The sequence below is a fragment of the Drosophila kikkawai genome, chromosome 4 (genome assembly GCF_030179895.1).
Source record: "Drosophila kikkawai strain 14028-0561.14 chromosome 4, DkikHiC1v2, whole genome shotgun sequence".
NCBI classification, from domain to species: Eukaryota; Metazoa; Arthropoda; class Insecta; order Diptera; family Drosophilidae; genus Drosophila; species Drosophila kikkawai.
The window spans coordinates 1,875,213-1,900,738 of NC_091732.1; the positions used below are offsets into that span (position 1 = coordinate 1,875,213).

The 25,526-nt window shown below is 35.6% G+C and overlaps 1 protein-coding gene across 22 annotated transcripts in view; it reads right to left on the reverse strand.

Annotated features, from left to right (window-relative positions):
• Window positions 1-25,526, reverse strand: part of bt (projectin protein bent) — a 50,625-nt gene that overhangs the window by 15,275 nt on the left and 9,824 nt on the right. For 4 of the 22 annotated variants that reach the window (XM_070287731.1, XM_070287722.1, XM_070287716.1 and 1 more), the window contains 27 exons: window positions 24,815-25,494; window positions 23,959-24,585; window positions 23,729-23,773; window positions 20,933-21,064; window positions 20,812-20,871; window positions 20,595-20,693; window positions 19,924-20,238; window positions 19,717-19,842; window positions 19,550-19,588; window positions 19,209-19,388; window positions 18,630-18,848; window positions 16,386-16,559; window positions 15,314-15,349; window positions 14,229-14,261; window positions 12,392-12,539; window positions 11,908-12,281; window positions 11,343-11,420; window positions 9,899-10,024; window positions 9,126-9,825; window positions 8,703-9,056; window positions 6,892-8,604; window positions 5,650-6,549; window positions 4,388-5,151; window positions 4,141-4,276; window positions 3,100-3,990; window positions 347-3,022; window positions 1-282 (listed from right to left, as the gene is read on the reverse strand). In XM_070287731.1, the coding sequence (XP_070143832.1) occupies window positions 1-282; window positions 347-3,022; window positions 3,100-3,990; window positions 4,141-4,276; window positions 4,388-5,151; window positions 5,650-6,549; window positions 6,892-8,604; window positions 8,703-9,056; window positions 9,126-9,825; window positions 9,899-10,024; window positions 11,343-11,420; window positions 11,908-12,281; window positions 12,392-12,539; window positions 14,229-14,261; window positions 15,314-15,349; window positions 16,386-16,559; window positions 18,630-18,848; window positions 19,209-19,388; window positions 19,550-19,588; window positions 19,717-19,842; window positions 19,924-20,238; window positions 20,595-20,693; window positions 20,812-20,871; window positions 20,933-21,064; window positions 23,729-23,773; window positions 23,959-24,585; window positions 24,815-25,494 (11,907 nt within the window). The remainder of the gene's footprint in view (window positions 283-346; window positions 3,023-3,099; window positions 3,991-4,140; window positions 4,277-4,387; window positions 5,152-5,649; window positions 6,550-6,891; window positions 8,605-8,702; window positions 9,057-9,125; window positions 9,826-9,898; window positions 10,025-11,342; window positions 11,421-11,907; window positions 12,282-12,391; window positions 12,540-14,228; window positions 14,262-15,313; window positions 15,350-16,385; window positions 16,560-18,629; window positions 18,849-19,208; window positions 19,389-19,549; window positions 19,589-19,716; window positions 19,843-19,923; window positions 20,239-20,594; window positions 20,694-20,811; window positions 20,872-20,932; window positions 21,065-23,728; window positions 23,774-23,958; window positions 24,586-24,814; window positions 25,495-25,526) is intronic. The other 18 variants (XM_070287733.1, XM_070287729.1, XM_070287738.1 and 15 more) reach the window with 16 other exon arrangements.

Here is a 25,526-nt window from a genome sequence, read left to right on the forward strand (position 1 = left end):
CAATAATATTGATTTGGAATTCCACTTGATCTTGACCATAAAGGTTATGTGCGGTGATTTTATAGAGTCCCGTGTCCTTGCGTTCAGGATTATTATTTACATACTTGGTATTGTACGGAATATTCTCCACATGACTAACTGATGTGGCTTGAATGGACTTGTTATTTTGATTCCAACTTACATCAGGTGCTGGTTCGCCACTGATTTTAATATCCAAGAATATCGGTTCTCTGGCCTTAATGTTATAAGTTCGTATATTCTTGCGGTCAATTTTTGGGGCCACTAAAAATAATTATTTCATTTACACAAAAAAAAAACAAAACTAATTTTAGAAAAAAAAACTTACGTTTTCTTGGCTTAGTAATAACAGTTTTGCTGGCATCAGAAGGTTCACTTGGTCCAGCAGCATTTACTGCCTTAATACGGAATTCATATTCACAGTTTTCATTAAGGTTAGGGACTGTTGCCTTACACTCTTCGCCAAACGATGGAGCCGATACTTCAGCACCCTTAATCCACTTATCTGTACCCTTCTCGCGTTTCTCAACAATATAACCGGTAACGGGAGAGCCACCATCGTTGAGTGGCGGGCGCCATATCAAATCCACATGATCCTTATCCCAATCTGTTGCTTCTGGCGTTCCAGGCTTGCCGGGCTCATCGAATGGATTCTTGGCAATAACGGACTGTTCACCAGTTAGTGGTTCGGAATCACCCTCAGTATTTACTGCTATAACTCTGAATTTATATTCATGTCCTGGCTCCAAATTGTTAAGTTCGGCAAAGGGTTCCTTATAGCGACCCGATGGCTGCCAACGTCCCGACTCTACATCTAGTTTTTCAACAATGTAATGCTCAATCGGCAGGCCACCATCATCCAGAGGAGGGTTCCATTTTAGCTTACAACCCTCTTTATGAACATCGGTGACACGCAATGGTCCTTCTGGAGCACCAGGCTTATCCAAGACAATGACCTCAAATGAAGCCTCATCCCGTCCCGATTCATTCTCAGCCTTAAGGGTATATTTGCCGGAGTGGAAACGTTTTGAAAATGGCACCGTCAACTTGGTGCGATAGGATTCAATGTCGATATTAAAGTCACTATCATCGTTCTCCAATCGCGCCTTGTTGTGCAGCCAAACTTTTGTTGCCGGCGGTTCGCCGGACACTTTGATATCATAGCGAAGGTGTTGTCCTGCTTTGATGGTAATGTCCTTAATATTTGTTCTGTCAATTTTTGGTGGTGCAAAGCGATCCTTGGCCGTCATTTGGTCCGAAGGTTCAGAAGGCTTACTTTGACCTGCCTTGTTTATGGCCTTGACTCTGAATTGATATTTATTCCCTTCAATTAAATCATTGACACGTGCCTTACAATCCGGCGTATTGGTTTCAAGAGCTTTTTGCCATTTTCCTGTATTTGGATCCTTCTTTTCGACAACATAACCAGTGATAGGTGCACCACCATCATCTTCGGGTGCTCGCCATTTAAGATCACAATGATTTGCCGACCAATCGACAATTTGTGGCTTACCGGGGGTCTCGGCGGCATCGAATGGATTCTTAGCCTTGATAGGAACATCGGTGACCAAAGGCTCCGATTCACCTTCAGCATTGACAGCCTTAACACGAAACATATACTCTTTGCCTTCGGCAAGGCCAGGGACATCAGCCTCTGGGATCTTAGTGGTTAAAACTGGTACCCATCGTCCCGTTTCCGTGTCCATTCGTTCAACAACATATTGTTCAATGGGCTCACCACCATCGTCTTCGGGCTTTTCCCATTTCAGGTGAACACTCTCCGCTGTTACGTCAGATACGGCGATGGGACCCTTAGGCTTACTAGGCTTGCATAGAACATCTAGTTCAATTTCCACGGTATCAGAGCCGGAATCATTTTTCGCAGTAATTATGTATTTTCCACGATCCGCTCGCTTCACCTTAGGCATTATAAATGTGGTCTTGTAATCCTCATTATCAATCTTGATGTGATCGGTTGATCTGATTTCTGCTCCATTGTATGTCCAGACAATTTTAGCTGGTGGCTCTGCCTTAACAGCAGCATCCATATGAAGCATCTGACCACTTCGCATAATCTTCTTTTGTAGATTCTTTCGGTCGATATGGGGTTTTAAGAATCGTGGCTTAGCTATTACCGTTCTGGAAACATCACTTGGTTCACTCGGACCTGCCTTATTCACTGCAACGATACGGAACTCATACTCATGTCCCTCTTCGATGCCAGAAGTAACGGTACCCTTGGCCTTATCACCTGGTACTGTGGCGGCATCTACCCAAGCCCTTCCCGATTTATCTCTCATTTGTATGATATATTTCTGGATGGGTGCCCCACCATCGTTTTTAGGTGGATCCCACGCCAAGTCAACAAAGTCCTTATCCCAATTTGTGGGTTCGGGTCGACCGGGCTTTTCAGGTTCATCGAATGGATTCTTGGCAATTATTGGTTTCTCTGTTTCCAAATCTTCCGACTCACCCTCCTTATTAACAGCTCTAACTCGGAACTTGTAGGGTTTTCCTTCGTGAAGTCCTATAACCTTTGCTTCGGGTTCGGTACTTTTTCCACAAGGCAACCATTGACCCGTGTGCGGGTCAAGCTTTTCTATTTCATAATAATCTATGGGAGTTCCACCATCATCTTCGGGTTTTTCCCATTTAAGTTTACAGCTGTGCTTTGTGATATCGTTGACTTGTAGGGGACCTTTTGGCTTGCCAGGTTTACCCAAAACACTAACCTGCAATTCGGCGACATCTTCCCCAACTTCGTTTGTTGCCTTGATGGTGTACTTGCCACTTTGTGAGCGCTGAGCACGCATCACAAAGAACTTTGTATTGTAATCAATATTATCTACTTTGATACCTTCCTCACTGCTCACAAGTGGCAAGTCATTGAAGAACCATTCCACCTTTGGAGCGGGCTCTCCCTTGATATTAATATCCAAGCTTATCGATAGACCGGCTTTAACAATAGCTGGCTTCAGATTGGTTCGGTCAATGACGGGTTTTACTAAATACAAATATTTAAAAATGAAATATAAATTAATTTATATATTATTTATATATAATTTAATTTAAATAACTTACGGTAACGAGGCTTGGCTGTATGCCAATTACTCTGCTCGGATGGATCCGATGGACCGGCCTTGTTAACAGCGCGAACTCTAAACTTGTACTGCTGGCCCTCTTCCAGTTTCTTAACCACGCCCTTGCAAATTGGACCCTCTGTCTCTATTGCTTTTACAAATTCTCCCGAGTCCTTATCCATAACTTCGACGATATAACTGGTAATGGGAGAACCACCATCCCGAATTGGTGGTTCCCACTTCAATTTAACATGATGTTCATCCCAATCTTCGAGTTCGGGAAGACCGGGTGGCGCTGAGACATCAAATGGATTTTTGGCAGTAATCGCAGATTCGGTTTCCAATGGCTCCGATTCACCTTCCTCATTCATGGCCTTCACTCGGAACTGATAGCGATGATTGGGATCTAGACCCTTAATATCGATATTGGTTTTTTCGGAATCAACGGTACCAGCGGGAACCCATTTACCCGTCGCTGTATCCATTTTTTCTACGACATAACCGGTTATGGGGACACCGCCATCATCCTTGGGCTTTTTCCATTGCAATTTGCATCCTTCTTTGTGAACATTCGAGACTTCCAAAGGACCCTCGGGCTTTGATGGCTTATCAAGGATAATAACTTCAACAAGAGCCTCATCGACACCATTGATATTTTCAGCTCGCAGCTTATACTCTCCGCTTTCCTTGCGCGTTGTATCGAGTAGGGTAAGCTTTGTATTGTAATCCTCGTTCTCTAACCTTACTTGTCCCGTTGGCGAGAGTTCTTTTTCTTTAAAGAACCAAGTTAGGGTGGGTGCTGGCTCGCCCTTAACATCCACATCGAATTTGACAGTTTGCCCAGCCCGTACCTTGATGGGCTTCATCTTTTCACGGTTTATTGATGGTTTAACTAAAGCAATCAATTAATTAATATAATTAGAGTACTATCGAAATAAAATATAGAATTAAAATGAATTAAAGCAGGTTGGCTGGCTTAACATTTTTATATGATCGCAGGTCGAGGGTTTATCCCTAAGGCTTAAATTAAATACGATCTTACGATTTCTGTGTTTGGCCAAGTGTGGCTCTGTAGCATCACTAGCTTCACTGGGACCGGCTTTGTTCACTGCCCGCACACGGAATTGGTAAATATTGCCTTCAGTTAGGCCATCAACGGTGGCTTCTGGTGTGGATGTCTTTCAATATACAAAGCCAAATGCATATTAATATCAAAGAAAATGATACCATATTCAAATTAAATAAAAACTACTACTCTTAATAATTTTTCCTGAAAATATATTACTTACATTCGTTGTAAGCACTTCATCCCAAATGGGTGAAAACTTATCTTTCTTTTCAATGATGTAACCAGTAATTGGGGCTCCTCCATCATCCTTTGGTGCTTCCCACTTAAGCTTAACCATATGTTGGTCGTAATCTTCGATCTTGGGTGTACCTGGCTTGCTGGCAGCATCGTATGGATTTTTGGCGATAATTTTGCCATCGGTATCTAGGGGCTCTGACTCGCCTTCCTCATTGATGGCCTTGACCCGGAACTGATACTCATGACCCTCTTGAAGGCCTTTGACATCAAATTCGGTATCATTGCCAGAGGTCCGACCGACAGGAACCCATCGACCCTGTTTGGTATCAAACTTTTCAACTTGGTAGGCTGTTATGGGTTTGCCACCATCATCTTCAGGCTTTTTCCATTTCAATTTACAGCTGTCTTTTGTCACATCCTTGACCTCCAAGGGACCCTTTGGCTTACCAGGTGGAGCTAATACATTAACTTCAACAGTAGCCTCATCCTCACCGTGCTCGTTAATAGCTTTTATCTTATAAATTCCCGTATTCTTGCGAACTGTATCAATAATGGATATCTTTGTATTATATGGGACGTTTTTAATTTCGCTACTACTTGGTAATTCCTCTGGCTTAAGTTCTATATCGTTTTGATACCAGATTATTGTCGGGGGAGGCTCGCCGCGCACATTTACATCGTACTTGATAGGCTTACCAGCACGAATTAGCAATGGCTTAAGGTTTGTTCGATCAATGCGAGGTTTTACTAAAGAAATATATATATATATATATATCGCGTATTATTATGGTTTCTTAATTTAACTACAAAACGAGAAAGGAAGCTAACATCGGCACGCCGAACTTTGTATTCCTTTAGAGTTTTTATTTAGATCATAATTATATATATTTTTTTTTATTGTTACAGGTTACAGTTACAGTTTGAAATTCACAGCTTTACATTTTTTTCTACATTTGGCGATCACTTCTATGCTAACTATATGATATAGTCACCCGATTTTCATAAAATTAAAACCGAAATGCAGAAATAAAAAATTTCCATTTTCAAAAAAAGAGAGATAAAAATATGATTCATATATGTACATATGTTTCGACATATATAGTAAAGGGAGTGGTCAGAAGACTATTGCAAATTTGCGTTCAGATAGCTTTAAAACTGAGTTTGGGTAGAAACGGTCAGACGGACATGGCGAGATCGACTCGGCTGTTGATGTTGATCAAGACTATATATATGAAAATTACTTACATTTCTTGTACTTTACAATCTGAGGAGCGCTTGCATCGGATGGAGGTGACGGGCCCGCCTTGTTAACAGCTATAACACGGAACTGATATTCTCCGTATTCTTGAAGCCCGGAAACTGTCGCCTCCAACTGATCACCGGGTATTTCCAAAGCTTTCTCCCAGTCTGGTCGGTTCTTGTCCTTCCTTTCAATAATATATTTCTGTATTGGGGCACCACCGTCATTCTTTGGCGCTGTCCACTTCAGACTAACACTTTGATTATCATAATCGGTGACTTCGGGAGTGCCCGGCTTATTGGGCTCATCGAACGGGTCCTTGGCAACGACACCAACCAAAGTGGTCAATGGTTCGGATTCACCTTCCTCGTTGACAGCGGACACACGGAACATATACTCGGATCCAGGACTTAAGCCAGTTACATCGAAGCTAGGCGGTTCCTTTTCCCCGGGAGAGCGTCCAACTCTTATCCACTTTCCCGTCGCAGTGTCCATTTTCTCCACAACGTACTCCTTGATGGGTACACCACCATCATCTTCGGGCTTCTTCCATTGCAATTTGCAGCCCGTTGATGTGACATCGGAGACAGCAAGAGGTCCTTTCGGGGAACTGGGTTTACCCAAAACAATTAATTCAACTGTCTCACGATCGATTCCATTACGATTTTCGGCTTTCAAAGTGTAGAAACCACTATCTTTACGCACTGCATTCGTGATCACGAAATCAGTGTGATAGTCTACATTTTCTATCTTAATACGATCGCTACTAGTCAAGGGAACATCATCACGCCAACTCCAATGAAGTTCTGGGATAGGTTCACCGGCGACATCCACAGACCACTTATGGGTGCGGCCACTCTTCATAGTAACTCGTTTAAAGGTCGTACGATCAATCAAGGGTTTGACTATAAAAGTTTAAAATTTTTATTACAATAAATTTATTTAAAAAAATGCTCCTATAGCTTTAGCGAATATTAAATAAAATGTAATACATACGAAGTAAAGCGTTGCGGTTTTCAGTTAAAGGTAGAGTCCCAACTAATTAGCTTTGCTTTAAAATAATAATTATACATGCATAGGCATTATATTTTTTCAGTTTTTCAATTTAAAAAATAATACAAATCTCTGAAAGCTAAAAAATTTGTTAAAGAATAAACTAGAAAAGAGCACTTCGAAAGTAGCGTGTTTTTAAAATGTTAAGCCAAAAAGTTAACAGCCAAATATGTGAAATGTGTGAAATAACTTACGGTTTCTGTGCTTGCAAAGGTGATTATCGGTGGGCTGGGATGGTTCCGAAGCTCCAGCCTTGTTAACGGCTCTCACGCGGAATTGGTATACCATTTTTTCTTTTAGCCCCTCTACCGAACACTCGGGCGTAGGATCCTCCGTTTTGGCGACCTCACTCCAATTGGGGGAGAATTTATCTTTTATTTCAACGATGTAATGAGTGATTGGTCGACCACCATCCGATGGTGGTCTCACCCACTTGAGCAGGACACTCTTGTTATCGTAATCCTCGATAATGGGCTGGCTAGGTGGACTTGGTGGATCATAGGGATTCTTGGCCACAATGGCATCGCTGGTTTCTAAAGGCTCCGATTCGCCTTCTTTGTTAATCGCCTTGACACGGAATTTGTACTTCTTGTTCGGGGTTAATCCCTTAAAATCAAAAGAAGTCTCATCGGGACCAACTTCTCCTGCGGGAATCCAACGGCCCGTCTCCTCATCCATGCGCTCCAAGGCATAGCCTGTTATGTTAGAGCCACCATCATCTTCGGGACGTCGCCACTTCATTTTGATGTGATTGGCACGAACCTCTTCGGGTTCAAAGGGACCGCCCGGAGCATAGGGTCGATCAAGGACCACAACTTGGGCCTCGGACTCTATCGTTCCGGAACTATTGGATAATACCAATTTGTATGTTCCTGTATCCTTCCTAACCGATTTCTTTATAGTTATGGAAGAGTTTCTATCCAATTGTTCAAGACAAATGCGTTGATTATCGAACTTTAAGTTATCGCTGTTCTTTACCCATGTTGCCTTTGGTTCGGGCTCACCATCATACTTGATATCGTAACGTATAGTTTGGCCCTTTTTCACTGTTATATTTTTCAGGCCATCGCCCACCAGGAAGGGTTTGACAAAACGGCATTTGGCAATAATGGATTTTGTCTTGTCACTGGGTTCACCTGGTCCAGCCCGGTTAATAGCACGGACTCGGAATTCGTACTGCTGACCCTCTTTAAGGTCATCAACTGTGGCCGTTCTGGCGTTGCCATCAACTTCTTTTCCTGCAACCCAGTCATTGGAGAACTTTTCTTTGAACTCCACAACATAAGCTGTGATTGGATCACCACCATCACTATCTGGTGCTTCCCACTTGAGATCTGCGTGATCTTTGTCCCAGTCAGTCAGATCTACTTCTTTAGGTTTACCAGGCTCATCCCATGGATCCTTTGCCAGGATTGTATTCTTAAAGGTTGCCGGATCTGAGGGACCAATGCTGTTAACAGCACGAATTCGGAATCTGTACTGTTTTTTTGGTATAAGGTCGTCGATTTTCTTACTACATGGTTCGTTATGTTTAACCTCAGAGACTGGCTCCCAACCTTGTTTCTTGCTCAAATCCTGTCGTTCAATCACATATTTTATTAGAGGAGATCCGCCGTCATCCGACGGGGGCTTAAAGTTAACCACACATGAGGTCTGATATATATCGGTAATATCAACTTCATTCGGGGGTTGCGGCACATCTTGGCAGATCACTTGGATGTCCTTGGTATCTTCACCTTGACCGTTGGAAATTTTTATTTGATATGGTCCAGATAAATCTCGAGATGGTTTCTTGATCTTAAATGTCACCTTGTCATCATTAACAGCGACCTCTACATCCTTGACGGGCAAGGGCTTGCCGTCTTTAAATAATTTGGCTTCCACAGGAGTTTGCTTAGTACCGGAAACTAAAGAAGTATGCGTAAAAAATTAAAGGCAAAAATGTTATAATCAAGAAGTAATGGCTTACTAAGTAAATTTAAAACTTCATAAATTTCTGACTTACCTTTAAATGGTACTTCTAACACGACAGGAGCACTAATTGGTCCAGCAAATTCATCAGGACAATCAATATTTGGCCTACTTTCACCCTTGCGCACCGTAATATTACACTTGGAACTAAGCTGCCCCGATTCGCAGGTAATTTCGCCTTCATCGGACATATCCAGGTTCTTAAAGATCAGCTGATGCTTTCCGCCCCCCAAGTTCTTGATCTCGATGCGTTCACTTGGCACGATGGGCTCACCATTGAATTTCCAATCGCAAGGCGCTGTTTGGTCCTGAAGCTCGATATCGAGAACAAGCTTCTCCCTTTCAACGGCATCTGTATCCTTGAGTTTTTTATTAAAACGATTTTGATCTATATAAAAATGAATAATTTATAGAAGATATTATAAAGTATAATACAAATAGTAGGATGAGGGCTTACAGTTGATAATTATTTCAGCTTCCGTCTTATCCGCATTCGTTGTGCATTTAAACTGCCCGGCATCCGTGACCTTGCAATCTTTTATTACTAGCTTACGCTTGCGACCATCTTTAACCACTTGAAAACGTTTATCGGGTTTGATTTCCTCATCATTACGGAACCATTGGACTTCACCGCGAGCATCATCGATCTCACAAGCAAGAGTCACGGTATCCTTTTCAATGCATTGCTGAGACTTGAGAACTTTGACAAATTTGTACGGATACTCGGTGACCTTGAGCGTACACTCAGTTTTATCGGGCTGCTTGTCCAATTGACAACGATAAAGACCCAAGTCGTCAAGAATCGTGTCCTTAATGATTAGTTTTAGATTACCGTTAATATCTTTGGAGATTAGATAACGAGGATCATCCGATTCGATTTTGGTATTGTCCTTAAACCAATGGACATTGGCCATACTGCTACTAACGGAACACTCCAATGTCGTTTCGTGTTGCGTAAATCCTTCGAGCTTCTTCTTCAGAGGTTTTGTAAAAGTGTACGATGGATCTGGCTCTTCCACATTTAGGAAAGCCGTACTGGACACACCACCGATTTCGATGGTATATTTGCCAGTATCCTCGACTTTGGGAGTAGTAATTATTAATTGATATGTTTCATTTTCTTGTTTAAATTTAAATTTACTGCCCGTAAATACTTCCTATAATTTATTAAGACAATTTTGGTTTACAAAATTTATTAGGAGTTACACTTTTTGTTGAGGCGCTACTTACATCTTTGCGGAAAAGCCACTTGGGTTTGCAATTCGGTTTGCTGAATCTCGCCTCGAACACAACCTTCTTATCCTTGCCCTCTTTAGCAAATTGATCAATTAGGGGACTAAGGAATGACTCTACCTTCTGCGCTCGACCACACATATTCCACGTTGTCAAAAATGGGTAAAGTTTATAAATTTAGATATACGATTTATCTTTTGTCTGAATGTAAATGCTCAAATTAATATATCATACATATGTGTATGCAATTAAAGAATATATAATTACAAGAACATCATTTGTAAGAAATATATCTATTTGAGTATTTTTTTTGTAATGCTATATTTTGGGCAGTACATGCTTTTTATAGAAAAACTTATTATTATGCAAAAAAAAAAAAAAAAAAAAAAAGAACTAAAAAAATATTATTGTTATTTGTATGTGAGTATTTATTTCTATATACACGTTTATATATAACTATTTTTAGAAACATTATCATTAATATATCTGCATTCAAAAGATTGTCCAAACCCTTGCTACGTGATATACATATGTAGCAAGAAAGAAAACTGACTTCCGGACGGTTTTCTTGTGGTTTCATATTTTGTGTTTTATATTATTACTTTTTTTTTTGCCGAAATGGATCGAGGGTATACAAAAACTCCAAACTTTTGAAGGTTTTTTTTAGGATCCGTGCTCCTTTCTTACATCTAAATAAATAATATAGCTGCCATGGAAATTATAGGAAGATTAATGGAAATATAGCCTCTTGAATTACCGAATCCTGCCACAAGGACCTTTAAAACGATCAGAGAAAATATGGATACCAATCTATTTTCATCAATATTGATTTCATTAAAGGCCCATTGATTTTAGTGCCCGAAGTCAGCTTCCTTTTTTATCGTTTGGAATTCTTTAATATAAAGTATATATAATCTAATGTATATTTTAAAATTGTATTCGTATATCGAATTTTCAAATGATTTTTATGCTGTATAGTAAATGCATAAACATATATACTAGAGCTTGCATTAATGATGGGCATTAATGCTTACAAAAATTAAACATATTTTTTATGACATTTTATTTAACATTTAACATGCTGTTATGTAAAGCAAAGAACAGAGAAAAGAGTAGTGTTACTACCTTTTAAACTACAAATTACGAATGGACTAAAAACAAAATGACAAAAATTCAAATTTCAAAATCGCTTAGACAAAAGTCATAAAAAAAAGAAAATGTCAATATCGTAGTAACTTTTCTCAGAAATTCCTATTAAAATTCCAATCTATAGTTACTATAGTAACTAGAATAAACTGATTGTTAAAATCAGCAAAAAACAATAATTATCATCGCTTTAAGTACTGAAAATACAAATTTAGTAATACAATTATTTAATTTTTAAGAGTATTATTTTTTTGTAGATTTAAATATGTAGAAGTTTAATAGAAAGAGCGCACACCTCCTCTCTCCGAAATGGATGTAGTGTCGGCCAATCGGGGATCAGTTCGGCTAAAGATGGTCTACGTGATCCTTGTGCCTAAATATTTTCAGTTATAACGACCGTAATTATAATTGGAACTTTTTTATATCATATTGTAGCATCATATTGTAATAAATAAAAAAAAACATCTTATAGTTTAGCTACAATGATAGAGATAAATATGGAAAAGGTATGAAAGCTGAATCCTCTGCAGGCAGTATCACTAATCGTTGACTTACGTGATTTTGTACTTTAATATAATATGAAATATAATATTTAAGAACTATTTCATTAGGAAGTCATATATATCTTTCATTTTAAAGTTTTGTAAAACTGAAGCGAAAACATTCATAGCGTTTTGTGGAAAGCTAATTAAAATGAAAGTAACTTAAGCTCTAGTAAATCGTAGGCAGAGGCAGTTTAAAGTTTATGCATATATATTTTTAAATTAATACAATTAAATTATTAAACTTAATATGTGTCAACATAAGATGGAGAATTCAGCAATTTCCATATATCTAGCAAGAACCACTTATTCTCTTACCCTTTCAACTTTTTTAAGGGCCGGCAACGGTTTTTCCGTTTCTTTCAGATCACCCCAATTGGGATCCTGTTCATCTTTGTCCCATTTTTGATAACGTCTTTTTTTAAGCATGGCTCGAAAATCCATACCACTCGAATCGGAGACATATAATTGCATCTCCGCCGAATCCTCACCGTGTATATTCGATACAACCACCTTGTATTTACTCTCATCATTTGGCTTGCACTTACGCATACACAGTGTAATTGTGTTTGTCTGCCCATCGGTGAGGAATTTATAACGACCACCCTCAAGGATCTCGCTAACACCTTTGTAGAACTTAAATGTGGGCGCTGGGCAGCCCTCGACGCCGACCGTAAGGTAGGCAGTCGAGTCTACAAAAAAACAATTATGTTGTTAACATTTACAGATGGGTTAGTCAGGTATTGTATTTGTTTTAAATTGAATGAAACGTTTACTAAGTTATTTCAAAATATAAACATACCTTCCACCACAGAATATGATTCTTGGACATCCACAATTGATGGGGGACCACCATCTCCAACATCGCGTAGTGGTGTCGATGGTTTGTTAATAAGATCTTCCAGATCTTGCACACTAGGGCGGCGAACATCAATCGACGGTCTTCGCCGCTATTTTTGACAAAACATCACATACAAGACGTCGGACACGAACGGGAAACAGATGGTGGAGGAATAGATACAGAAAATAAAATATAAACAAAAAAATAAGTAATAGGGGTTAAATAATATTAAATGACGATGTTGTCCATGCCCGGATAAAACATTCAAAATGTCTTTCTATTTTTCCGGGTGCTTTCCAATTAGATGTATTTAAACGTGCTCCGCTTTATTTTAATAGAAATAGGAAAATAATGCATAAGAAAAATCAATTATTATACTATGTGTGCTTTCAGCCAGATTCTACAGAGTGTGACGGAAAGACCAAGTCTTCGGCTCCCAATATAATTTGACCAAATGCAATATACAATCGCAGAAACTCTGTGAACAATATTCAAGTGTGTGTGTAAATAAACATATAATAAATAAAACTACAATAAACTGAAATTCAAAAAGTGCATTCTGCGGACAGTGGCAGCATTAAAGGTAAGTGGGAAACTTTCAAACTACTAAGACACAAACTACTTTAACTTTGAATGGTTAACTACAAGAATGGGAATGAACATTATAAATTATTTACTTTTTAATATTATTAGTTAAAAAATAAATTAGTGAGTACCCTATTTCTTTATGTATAATGGTATGTATGAGACTCATCATATTATGTATTTGAGGATCTTATGGAAACTGCACATAATTAAATAAATATAATTTGCATTTACATTGCTGTAAAATATTTTTAAAGTGATAATATTGAAAATCTAAGTGGAATCCCCTTCATCTTTTTAATACATATCTTAGGTTCTTTTTAAAGAAAACAGCTAGATTGCAATTAAGTGAAGAGTGTACCTTTAATAATAAATACATTATATAATCCTTTTACATTTTAATGGTTACAAACATTTACTTTTTGATGCCAATCGTTGACACTGTATATTTTGTACTTTAATTGGAATGACTTTGAGCATATACATAAATCAAACATATATGAATATTTACAAAGAGATTACACTTTTAAATGTCCTAACTATACACATTTAAAACTTCCATTCATATGTGACTTATAAATAAATATAAAGGCAAGCGAACACACAGTAAATAGTTTAATAAAAAATTATCGATCGAACTTGACCATTTATTTTTCGAGACCTGTTTAGTGTCCCCCATTTCGCCAGGTCGTGGTTGCTTTTGCTATTTATAAATCCAAAAAAAAAAAAATATATATAAAAATTGGGAAAAATTCGGTTTAAAGATTTTCTTACTCCTTATGTTTTACAATTTTACAAATATATGTATATATTGTAATATTTATTGAAACGAAGCTCAGCTTGATATCTTAATATTGGGTTTTCATATTATTGTTGGTGTGTTTTGAGTATAACAAAAAAGAAAAAAAAAAGAAAAAAGGAAACTAAACAACGGACTAACTATACGATGCTTGGAATGAATTTTATTACTTTTAGAAATATTTTGGATGCAATTAGATGGAAATAGAGTTAGCTTTTTAACATTTTAAACACTAAAAATATATGAAAACTCTTGTACTATGTGAGAAATGCGTTGGAAAGAGTTTTAATCTTTGAATGAGTTTCGAATCAAAGAGTGGCATAATTTTTTTTAGATGATATCTTTTAAGGCTAAGAGAAAAACACAAAAACTAAATATGTGTGTAATTTGATGCGCGTCTAACGTCTCTCTCACCTGTCCTTCACCAACCTCTCCTGGCCTCAATAACTGTAATATGATTTGAATAGTATTATAATGCTTGCAAATTCACGTTATGTACACAATACTAAAGCAACTAAAGGAAATCTAATTGAATGCTTCTTTACAGTTATATAATCATTATTTATTTCAATATTATTTTGATATATGTATATTAATGTATCCTTTTTACATAATTTTAAAAATATAATTTTTATGTTCTCATAAAGAGTTATGTGTTTATAAATTATAGTATGCTCCGACCGGAATAAAATTTTAACTCGGAGATGTTGTCAGATCACTTGCAATAGTATATTTGAATAATAAACATAAACCCTAGGAACTACAAGCGACTGATAAATGATTCACCTATATATACATATGCATACATATATGCACACGACGTGGCCTTAAGATTGCATGAGTATGTATGTATGTTTGAAACCCACATCGTATTTTATAAATAACGTATAGATATATATATATATATATATATATATATATATGATTATATATACATTTATGTATATGTATCGTATATAACATACGTATATGCATATATAATATTATTTTTACGAAGGCCGCAAGTTGAAGAAAATATTAATATTTTCGCATCGTTTATAAACAACAGCGGGCTATAGCGATCCATTCATATTATTTATTGTTTTCACTAGTTTTTTTATATTGGTCAATACTAATAAATATGCCCGCTATATCTATGTACATACATATGTATGTACTATGTAGGCACAGCAGGAGCCCAGAGTGAATTCAATGCGAATTTTTATGTACGTAGCAGCGGTAAAAAGAATAGTTTTCAATAGTAAATTATTATTACATATGTATAATGTAATGTAAATACAGATCTATTTTTATACTCTTTATACTCAGGGTATTCTAATTTTGACCAGTAAGTTGCAAGGCAGTGAAGAAGTCATTTCGGACCCATTCCCGACATCCATACTGACTAAAATTATTTTCACCGCCACTGTACGTTATTAAATTAAATCTGAATATTATATTTTGAGATAATATATAATTGGCCATTCTAAGTCGGGATAAATAATATTGCAAATTCTTACCCGCGTATCCATTACTTCGCCGGGTCGGAGTTTCTTCTGATTATTTTGTGGGTTGTGTTTTTTGTTGATTTTGATGAGGGGTTTTTGCGGAGAGTGGGAACGATTGTTGAGTGTTGTTGTTGTTGGAATGCAAAAAGGGTATGCGTTGGAATATTTTTGTATTATTATTGTTGTGCATTTTAAGAACAATATTATGGTTTATGGTTGTTTTGTTTTTAATGCAAATGGATATTAACGTTGGAGTAATTGTTTTATATACCGATTTATTTGTATATTTTATTAAACATTTATTATTATATATATATATTTTTTTTTATAATATGTGGTAGAATTGTATTTGGTTGGTAGATAGATTGCAGGTTGATAATGTTGTATAGGGATTTAGGACATTTTTGCATGGTGGTATGGTACGTACATATATAGAAGGAAACATAATTAAATACATATCAAAATTAGCTACATTGTTGTAATTTACCAATTTTAATAAATGCACTTAGAGATACAAAAATAAGCAGTTAATTAGCCATACTTTACAAATAACAAAGATTATGTATAATAATAAAGAAGTTCTGACCAAAATCCAACGACCGTGGTAGCGTATGGAAATCTAGGCATAATTTTTTTACTTTCTAGAAAATTTGACGTACTTAAATAAAATATTAACGATATTTATTTTATAAGAAAGTCCTTGCTCAATCTATTTTTAATTTATTTAAATTTTATTAATTCTAATTTAAAAATTTTGAGTAGCGCTTTATAAATAGATGTTTCATTGGTTATGCATTAAGTATATTGTTCGAATTTTTAAATTGATCCCTGATTATAATATCAAATATTTGACTTTATAATCTGGGTATTCCCTTGACGACTGACCTATTGAAAATATCTGCGATGTGTCGTGATATTTTGCTGATATTTTCAAACGAAAACAGTTCTTCCCATACAAACTGATAAAAACATCGACTAATTTTCAGTAATTCAGTAATTTTAGTCGTCAAAGGAATACCCAGAACAAAATACTTAATACCAATCCAATTTGTCTTGAGGGTAATTTTGTTAAATGCTTCCTTACCTCGTCATTAATAATTAATGAAGGTCGTCGTCCCATATCTGCTGGAGGTATTAAAGAACCACGACGACTTGGAGGCTCAGGTGCCAGCGATGGTCTCTTCTCCCTTATTACCTCGATCTTAGGGGGCTCGCCCGGTGCTGGAGGTTGCATTCTAGGAGTTTTTGGTTTTTCCTCCTTTGATAAGAAAATATGAAATATTAAGTATATCAACAAACAAACAAATTTTATTCAAAGTTTATATTTAAATATATAGTTTTTCTGGATTTTATTTTTACTAACAGTAACATCTTTATAGGACAATTTAATTTTAAAATTGATTTATTTTTTAACCAATATATTTGTGCACAAAAAACCATTAGACATCGGTGGTTGTGGGGACTACATAATAAAGCACCCACCGTTATTGTAAAATTAAATGCCGACATTAGAATTTGTTCTGTATATTGTATTCAACTATAAGATCAAATGTTCAAAATATCCATATTTTTGAATGATTTATAATTAACTAGTTAGTTTTTAGTGTGTCAAATCTAAAATCAAAAATTAGAACAATTTCGAAACGGAACCGTTTGGCTAGAGAGACATCTACAGACAGACAGACATCAAAGACAGTTTTATCACAAAAATGTACATATATACGATATATATCTTTTTGACAAAAGTTATATATACAACGCAATAATTGTATAAATATTTATAATTTATATTATATATACATATACGCATACATATATACATTAATATATTAATTATATATATATATATATTTATATATATATATATATATATATATATATATATATATATATATATACGACGAATTTAAGAATTGTACATAAATAACTCTTAATAATGCTCTGAGGATAATATGTATATGTTCTCATTTAATTACAAAAGTGGTATTTATTGTATTATTATTATTTGCAATATTATATGAGTTTACGTTTAAATACCTAATTTGATATGTAAATATAGTTTAAACTTACCCTCACTCTTCTTGTAATAAGTTGTACATATTCTAATTACACATAAGCAGTTTGTAAATTATCAGTTCACCGTTTACCGCCCTTACCGGTCTTAAGTTAAGCAACGCAGTAAATGAGTAATTTCCGCCTCTTAGTTTTTTAACTAAATAAATATTTCCGGAGCGAATCTTTCGAAAATTTAGTTTTCTAAAAAATACTAAAACGTAGTAATATAGAAGTTCAAACAATCACACCCGGCATCAAATTTACTAAATTGAAAATATTGTAGTAGTGAATAGTAACATAAAAAGTCTACTCTTCTGAATAAGTATATATTCCTTCTGGAACTACAATAGTAATATCTAAATGTATACATTATTATAGCTTGTGTTTATACCCTTGCAGGGTATTATAATTTCAGTCAGAAGTTTGCAACGCAGTGAAGGAGACGTTTCCGACCCTATAAAGTATATATATTCTTGATCAGCATCAACAGCCAAGTCGATCTAGCCATGTCCGTCTGTCCGTCCGTCTGTCCGTCTGTCCGTCTGTCCGTTTCTACGCAAACTAGTCCCTCAGTTTTAAAGCTATCTGAATGAAACTTTGCATATAGTCTTCTATATACTCTCACTGCTATATATGTCGGAACGAGCCGGATCGGACGACTATATCATATAGCTGCCATACAAATGTTCGATAAATTTTTAGAAAAAAAATTATAACTTTGCTGTTTTTTTAAATTTTTGCACCATTTTTTAGATATGGCCATTTTATATTATTTCTGAATTTTGGTAAAAATTTTATGAAAATCGGACGACTATATCTTATAGCTGCCATAGAAACGATCCGGAAAATAATAGGAAAAAAATTATAACTTCGTTGTTTTTCAACGTATTTTCATCTACTCTAAGATATAAGCTTATTTTATTATTCTAAAATTTTGGTATAAATTTTATGAAAATCGGACAACTATATCATATAGCTGCCATAGGAGCGATCGGTAGATGTAGAGAAAATGTAAAGGTGTGAATGTAAAACTGTAACTGTCAAACTGTAAACATAATAAGTATAGGTAAAATGTAATGAAATAATATCTGCAAGGGTATACAAACTTCGGCGTGCCGAAGTTAGCTTCCTTTCTTGTTTAGAATTAATTTTATTTTTAAAGTTAGCTTAATGTAGTTTATTTTTGCTCAGAACATAGCTTAACCAGGCCATAACGCGATCAACTGATATTTTACAAGTTTTTACATATTGCGTAACCGTCCGGACGCCTTACCTGAACTTTTTCTGTTGGGACTTCTTGTGGCTTTATTTCCGGTATGACAATTGCAGGTGTGGCCTTCTCTTTTTTCGATTTATCCATTTCGACTGGTTCGTATTTCTCTAAAGTGGGATGCTCATAGTCGCCAAGAGTGGCCAAAGGTTCAGGTTTCACCAACTCGGATACCTGGGCCTTCATGGGCTTGGTGGGAGCGAACTGTTCAGACACATTTGCCTTATGATATTGGATATGGGGATGGGGATTAGGATATTGGGGATATTATTCTTGTATAATTTGAAATAAAATATATAGAACAGTAGAGGCAGAAAAAGGCACAGAGAGAAGAACAGAAAAATACTAAGAACAATATAACTTAGATAAGGTGAAGGAGAAAGATATAAAAGAGAAACAGACAAAAAGATATAGCTTTCGAGTTTAATACCTTAAATTTAACTTTAATCTTTAGAAAGAAATACCCGAATGGGTTCCCGAAGTCGTAAAAATGTTGGTTTAGTCAATAAAATGATTAAAGAGAGAGAAAGAGAGAGAGAGAGAGAGAGAGTCATAGAGGCGAACTCGAAAATAGTGTGTTACCTTTGTCAATTGCTTAGCTTGCTGTGGCGCCGCTAACTCTTTAGCATCCTTAATCACTGGCTTTAAAATAACACCAAGGAATGATTCATTTTGAATTGGTTCCTTGGTCATCAGATTTCTAATTGAGGATCGGCGGCGTTGTTTTATAATATCTATTACAGATGGCTTATCATCATCAACCTGAACAGTTTATTATTTTATTATTAAAAGACAACTAAGTATATATCTACATACTGCAGGTGACACATTCTCTAAATTATCATGTTGCAAAATATATTTTAGAATTCGGCTAGCCGAAAAAAGTTGAATTTAGTATATAACACTTAGAACAACTAACTTACCTTCGTCAATTTGTCATTTTTATTCTTAGGCTCATGCGTCTACAAGGGTATGGGGGGAGGTGTGCGAAAGAAAGTTTTGAGCAAGAATTTATAAGGCAAAATGGTTGGGATCATATATGTATATATATATATATATATATATATATATATATATATATATTACCTACCTCTGGTTCAATTATAACTGGCTTTAGAACAGCGCCATCACGATTATCATCTACATCAGGCAGTTTACCTTTGCCGAGCTTTAGGGTTTTTGGTTCGTCTGCTGGTTTTTCTATAAGTTCTGTCTTCTAAACATTTCATAGAGTTGATGACACAAAAATACATCATAAAACAAATAGACACATGATATAGTAAATAAGACAGATTACCTTTGGAATACCATTCTTCTGAGCAGACGACTCTACCTCCTTTTTCCCACTATCTACTATTGGTTTCTCCATTTTATTTGGTATTTCTAATTCACGGCCAAAATCTGTAGGCGTAAATTCTGATTTCTCATACTTTTCTAGTACGGGTCTTTCATAGTCTGGGATTTCAGGTAGTTCTTCATATTTAGCTTTTTGCTTTGGTTTGGCTTTCGCCTTTGGCTTTGCCACTTCTGGTTTGGGTTCCTCTTTTGGTTGAGCAATTGAAGTTTTGCGCAGTTTCGGTAATTCCTCTACAGGTTTCTTCTCTTCAATTACCTATTTTTTGTTGTATTTAGAAATAATGGCAATGACATAAAAATAAAACAATCACGTCACTTCACAAAGATATTAATATGTAGATGTAAAGGTTTTAATACAAGTAAAGCTTAAACTTAAAATAGAAAGTTAATAAAGAGCGTTAAGTGGGCTACAGAGAAGGACATTTTTTTAAAGAACTTAAATCTTAAATTTTTTCTTATTCATATATAAATTTCTGAATAGAATATTCAATCTAATCAATTCAATATATACAATTGGATAGATAGATAGAAAGATATAGAAGAGAAAGTAGAATGAGATATGTGCAGAATAAACATACAGATTTATAGAGGCACCTAAAAGTCTCATCTCACCTTCGAAGTTCGTCGCTTTTCAGCTGGCTTTAACTTAGGTATTTCTTCCTTTATGGCCTGTGGATTCTTATTAGCTTCTAGATGCTTACTATCGACCTGCTACAGCGGGGAAATAATGTTTCTTATAGGAATGTTTATGGGACTTATGGGACATCAAGCCAATATAATGAACATGCTTTGGGGTAACTTTTAGAATAATATACGTTCAAATACTTACATCTAATGATTTCTTTTCAATGATAGATGAGCGTCGTGAACCAGTTTTAGATTCCTCAACCTTTTGACGTTGAAAACAAATTGAAAACAAAAAATGACACACAAATAAATTTTAAACTTGCCGCTAGGGATGACCTCCGTGATGATGATGATATTTTTGTATCTTCTACAGAAATTTCCTCCTGTGATTGGATTATCGACTGACGACGTACCTCGGACGAGGAGATCTCTTCTTTAACAGATACAATACTTGCCTGAACAAAACAGAAAACATTTAACATAAAATATTATAATTATATTAGTTCACTGAGTTTTTTTGTTTATTTTCATACCATTGCGATAATTATAATTTTAGACAGCCCCTTAGTTTTGGAGCTTTCTGAATGAAACTTTGCAGATAGTTCTCTGCCTATTCTCGCGGGCCGGATCGGACGACTATATCTTATAACTGCCATAAAAACGATCGGATAATTTTTCGAAAATAAATAGAGCTTCACTGGTATTTTCAGGTTCTTTGAATTTCGGTTTTAATTTCATGAAAATCGGACGAGTATATCATACTGCAATTCAAACTTCGGTGTGTGGAAGTTAGGTTAGTTTCTTGATTTTCTTAAGGTTGGACGTTTTGTATTTCATGGCTCAAAATTAAGTTAATTTTTTTTTTTAATTTTCCGATCGGTCGTCCGATTCAAACCGTTACGACATATATAGTAGTGAAAACATTGAGTAAACTATCTGTAAAGTCTTTTTCAGATAGCTTTAAAACAGTGGCGAATTTAGCGTAGAAAGGGAGAGGCAGACGAACAGCCGGACATGGCTAGATTGACTCGGCTGTTGATGCTGGTCACGAATCTATATATACTTTATAGGGTCGGACATGACTCCTTCATGCAAACTTCTGACTAAAATTATAATACCCTGCAAGGATATAGGAATCTTGAATTTAGAATCTGATGATCATCATATTATGACCAAAACTCTTTTTTTTATCATTGCATGTTTTGTTTTGATAATAAAACATAGTACAATTAATGCATTAAAATATTGTCACTATATTCACAGAAATTTGCGATTCATTTGGTCGACCTCAAAACCCACTTCCGTTTTAATTGTCCGGTACTTGTAATTATCTTAGAAATTACCCAAAATTAAGCTGTGTCCCAATGAAACAGCTAATAAAATGCAATATAAATATCCATTTATCATGAACAAATTGAGTTTTTGTAGCGTGTTTTACTTTAAATGCGTATGCATTGTCCCGTGCACAATTTTGGAAATGGCTTTATATACAAATATATAATATATATTATAAAAATATTATTATATTACACATATATATATATATATATATATAATATATATGTATACATATATCTTAATATATAAAAATCTCCTGTCACTATGTTTGTTCGCTATGGACTCCTAAACCGCTTAACAGATTTCTATCAAATTTGCAGGCAATATGCAGTTTGGTTCAACTTGAGAGATAGGATAGGTAAGATCTTTTAAATCATGGCAGTTTCGGCAGGACAAGGATGAATCTTATTTTTTTATGCACTCCTCCGAAACGGCTTCACCGATTCTCATGAAATTTAGTGTGCTTATGCAGTTCGGTTCAACTTGAGAGATAGGATAGCTAAGATCTTTTACATCATGGCAGTTTCGGCAGGACAAGGAGGAATCTTATTTTTTTATGCACTCCTCCGAAACGGCTTTACCGATTCTCATGAAATTTAGTGTGCTTATTTAACCAAATCTTTATGCTTTGCTCGGGCTATTTTGTTGATGAATTTGCTCAAAATTGGTCGAGTGGTTCTTCACGTATTACATATTTTTTAAGAAATTATTTCAATAAATCGCATTTCGTCAGATTGCCTTTTCTATTATTGTCATTTGTCATTCATAATTATTGTTTTGCGTTTATAAGTGGTGAGTCTCTAAATTCTCATTTGAAATACATTAAGAAGGTAAGATATTATTTTCAGCAAAATGCCACCGAAAAGATCGAATCTCAACAACGTAAGCAGCAGAGTGGCACGACGCAGACGTTTCGAAAGAGCTCATCAGTTGCCAGAACAAGTCAATACAAGAAATAGAGCGGCTCGAGATAGAAACATAGATATAGTACGAGCACAAGAACGACAAAGGCAGCGGAACAGTCGCTCATTAGTTCGTACATCATTCGTTCGTCTTGCTTTTGAATATGCACCAGATATTAACTACTCTGCGCATTCAAAAATTGCTATCGGTGGAAAGGACAAAGTATGTCAATATTGTCAGGCGTTAAAATTTCGGAATGAAACTGCCGGTATGTGCTGCGCAGCAGGAAAAGCCGTGCTCTCTACCTGCTCCGCCAGAACCTTTATTATCCCTTCTTGCTAGAAATTCAAATGACTATTATTATTATATTATTTTTGCGTAAAATACGCAAATTTAATTCTTGCTTCCAAATGACGTCATTTGGGGCCACTAAAATTTGTGATCTTGCATCCGATGGACGTAATTTTGAAACTACATTCAAAATACAAGGCCAGGTGTACCACAAAATTGGATTATTGATGTCAATGCCTGATGATAATCCGAAATTTCTTCAAATTTATTTTATGGGCAATTGTGAAGAGCGCGTAACGACTCGATGCCAGTATAATTTTATTGAACAAGCTGAGGAAGCGGTTTAAGAGTCTATAGCGAACAAACATAGTGACAGGAGATTTTTATATATTAAGATTACTGTTGAAGGTTTAATATTTTATTTACTGACAACTCTGTAATATGCTCATTCTTTCCGTATTGTTTACTACAAATAATATACATGACAAAACAGTGTTTGCCGGGTCAACTATAATTAGTTCGGGCCCAGCAAAGCGGGTCGGGTCTGCTAGTTAATATATAAAAATACAAATTAAGTCTTATCTTACCTTTCGTTCAACTTTCTTTTGAACTTTTTGCTCCACATTTTGTTGCTATGAATTGAATAAAGAAGTAATTTAATATTTAAAATGCATTTTAAAAAGAATATTATTTTTATATTCAATATGTATACAAGAAACATGCTTTTTGGTGATTTTAGTAAGCTTGTTGGTGGAAAATGTCTTTAAAAAGGGCTAATTCAACGTAGCAGCAATTTAAGAGACCTTAAAAATTTTACCTTTTCAGGTTCTTCGATACTATCATTTGTATTGGCTGAAATTGTTTCCATTGGTTGTGCTTTCTTTAGTTTTTCTTCATTCTTTACACCTGTTTTTTTAGAATCAGGCTCTTCTACTGAAGTCTTCGGGGTATCTTGTACTTTTACGGAAGTCTTTTCTTCCTTTTCTGCAATATTCTGTTCATCTTTGATTACTTTATTTGCTTTCGGCTCTTCAATTATGTGTGAGTCAGGCTTGTTTTCTAACTTCTTTTCATTTTCGCCGTTCACTTTGTCGGTTTTTTGGTGTTCCTCCGGTTTTTTTTTTTCCTTGTCTTTAACCATATCTGCTGGTTTCTTTTGCTTCACCTCCGGCTTCTTTTCTTCGGTTTTAGGTTCTTCAGACTTTCTGGTTTCTAGTTTTTGTTGCTTCACTTCTGGCTTCTTTTCTTCGGTTTTAGGTTCTTCTGCCTTTCGAGGAGTTTTGGACTCATCTTCCAACTCTTTTGTGCTCGGCTTTATTCCAGTCTTATTTTCTTGCTCTGGTTTGGTTTCTACTTCTGCCTTTTGTATTTCTTCCTTCTGTTCTTCTTTTGGAACTTCATTCTTTGGTTTTTCTTCCACTTTAGTGACTTCTTTTTCTTTATCCTTTATTTATTTATACATTATTTGTGTGTATAGTGTATTGGTTATTTATGGGTGTAAACAAGATTAAGATTGTAAGAATAATTAGATATATGTAAGAATTTAAGAGTGTACATAATATTATTAACATAAAAAAAATTGTTTAATTCAAAAATATTATAAAAATAATAATATATTAATATTTACATATATAAAATTGATGTAATTTACAATTTTGAAGTACTACAATTACCTGAAGCCGCTTTTCCATTTCATCTTTTTGCTTGTTTTTTTCCTTCTGCTGCTCTTCTTCCTCCTTCTTTTTGCCACCTTTCTCAACCGTTATTTTACAGGTCGATTCATCCTTGCCTATTTCATTGCTTACAATGACTTTATAATTGGAAGTATGCTCCGATTTGGCAGTACTAAATGTCAAACGAGCCGTCGTACCATCAAAAGTGGTAGTTATATCCTTGGATTCGCGAATTAAGGTGCTACCTTTGTACCATTCAATTTTACACTTTCGATCGGACTTTGTTAGGCTAATTAATAGCTCAAAAGCCTTTGATTCGATGACCTTTTGGTCAACGAGTTTTCTGGATATTGTCGGCTTTTCAGGCTTGCGTTCCTCCTCGGGAAGATCGACGAGATTAACGATTTGAGAGACAGCTTCGCCCTTCTCATTGCTAGCCACCAATTTATAGGCACCTTTGTCACTGTCCTGGACATCGTTAATTTCAAGTTTAACCTGAAACTCACCATCCTTGGTCTGTTCTACTAGATATATGTGTCTCTGGCTCTCCTGAACCGTATTAGTTTCTTTGTACCATGTACATTTCGGTTCGAATTTGGATGCCACTGTGCACTCGATGACGACAGTTCTTTTCTTAATGATTTTTATAATCTTTGGCTTGTCTTTGATAACGGGAACGACTTTTAAAAAATAGTAAAATATATTAATTATT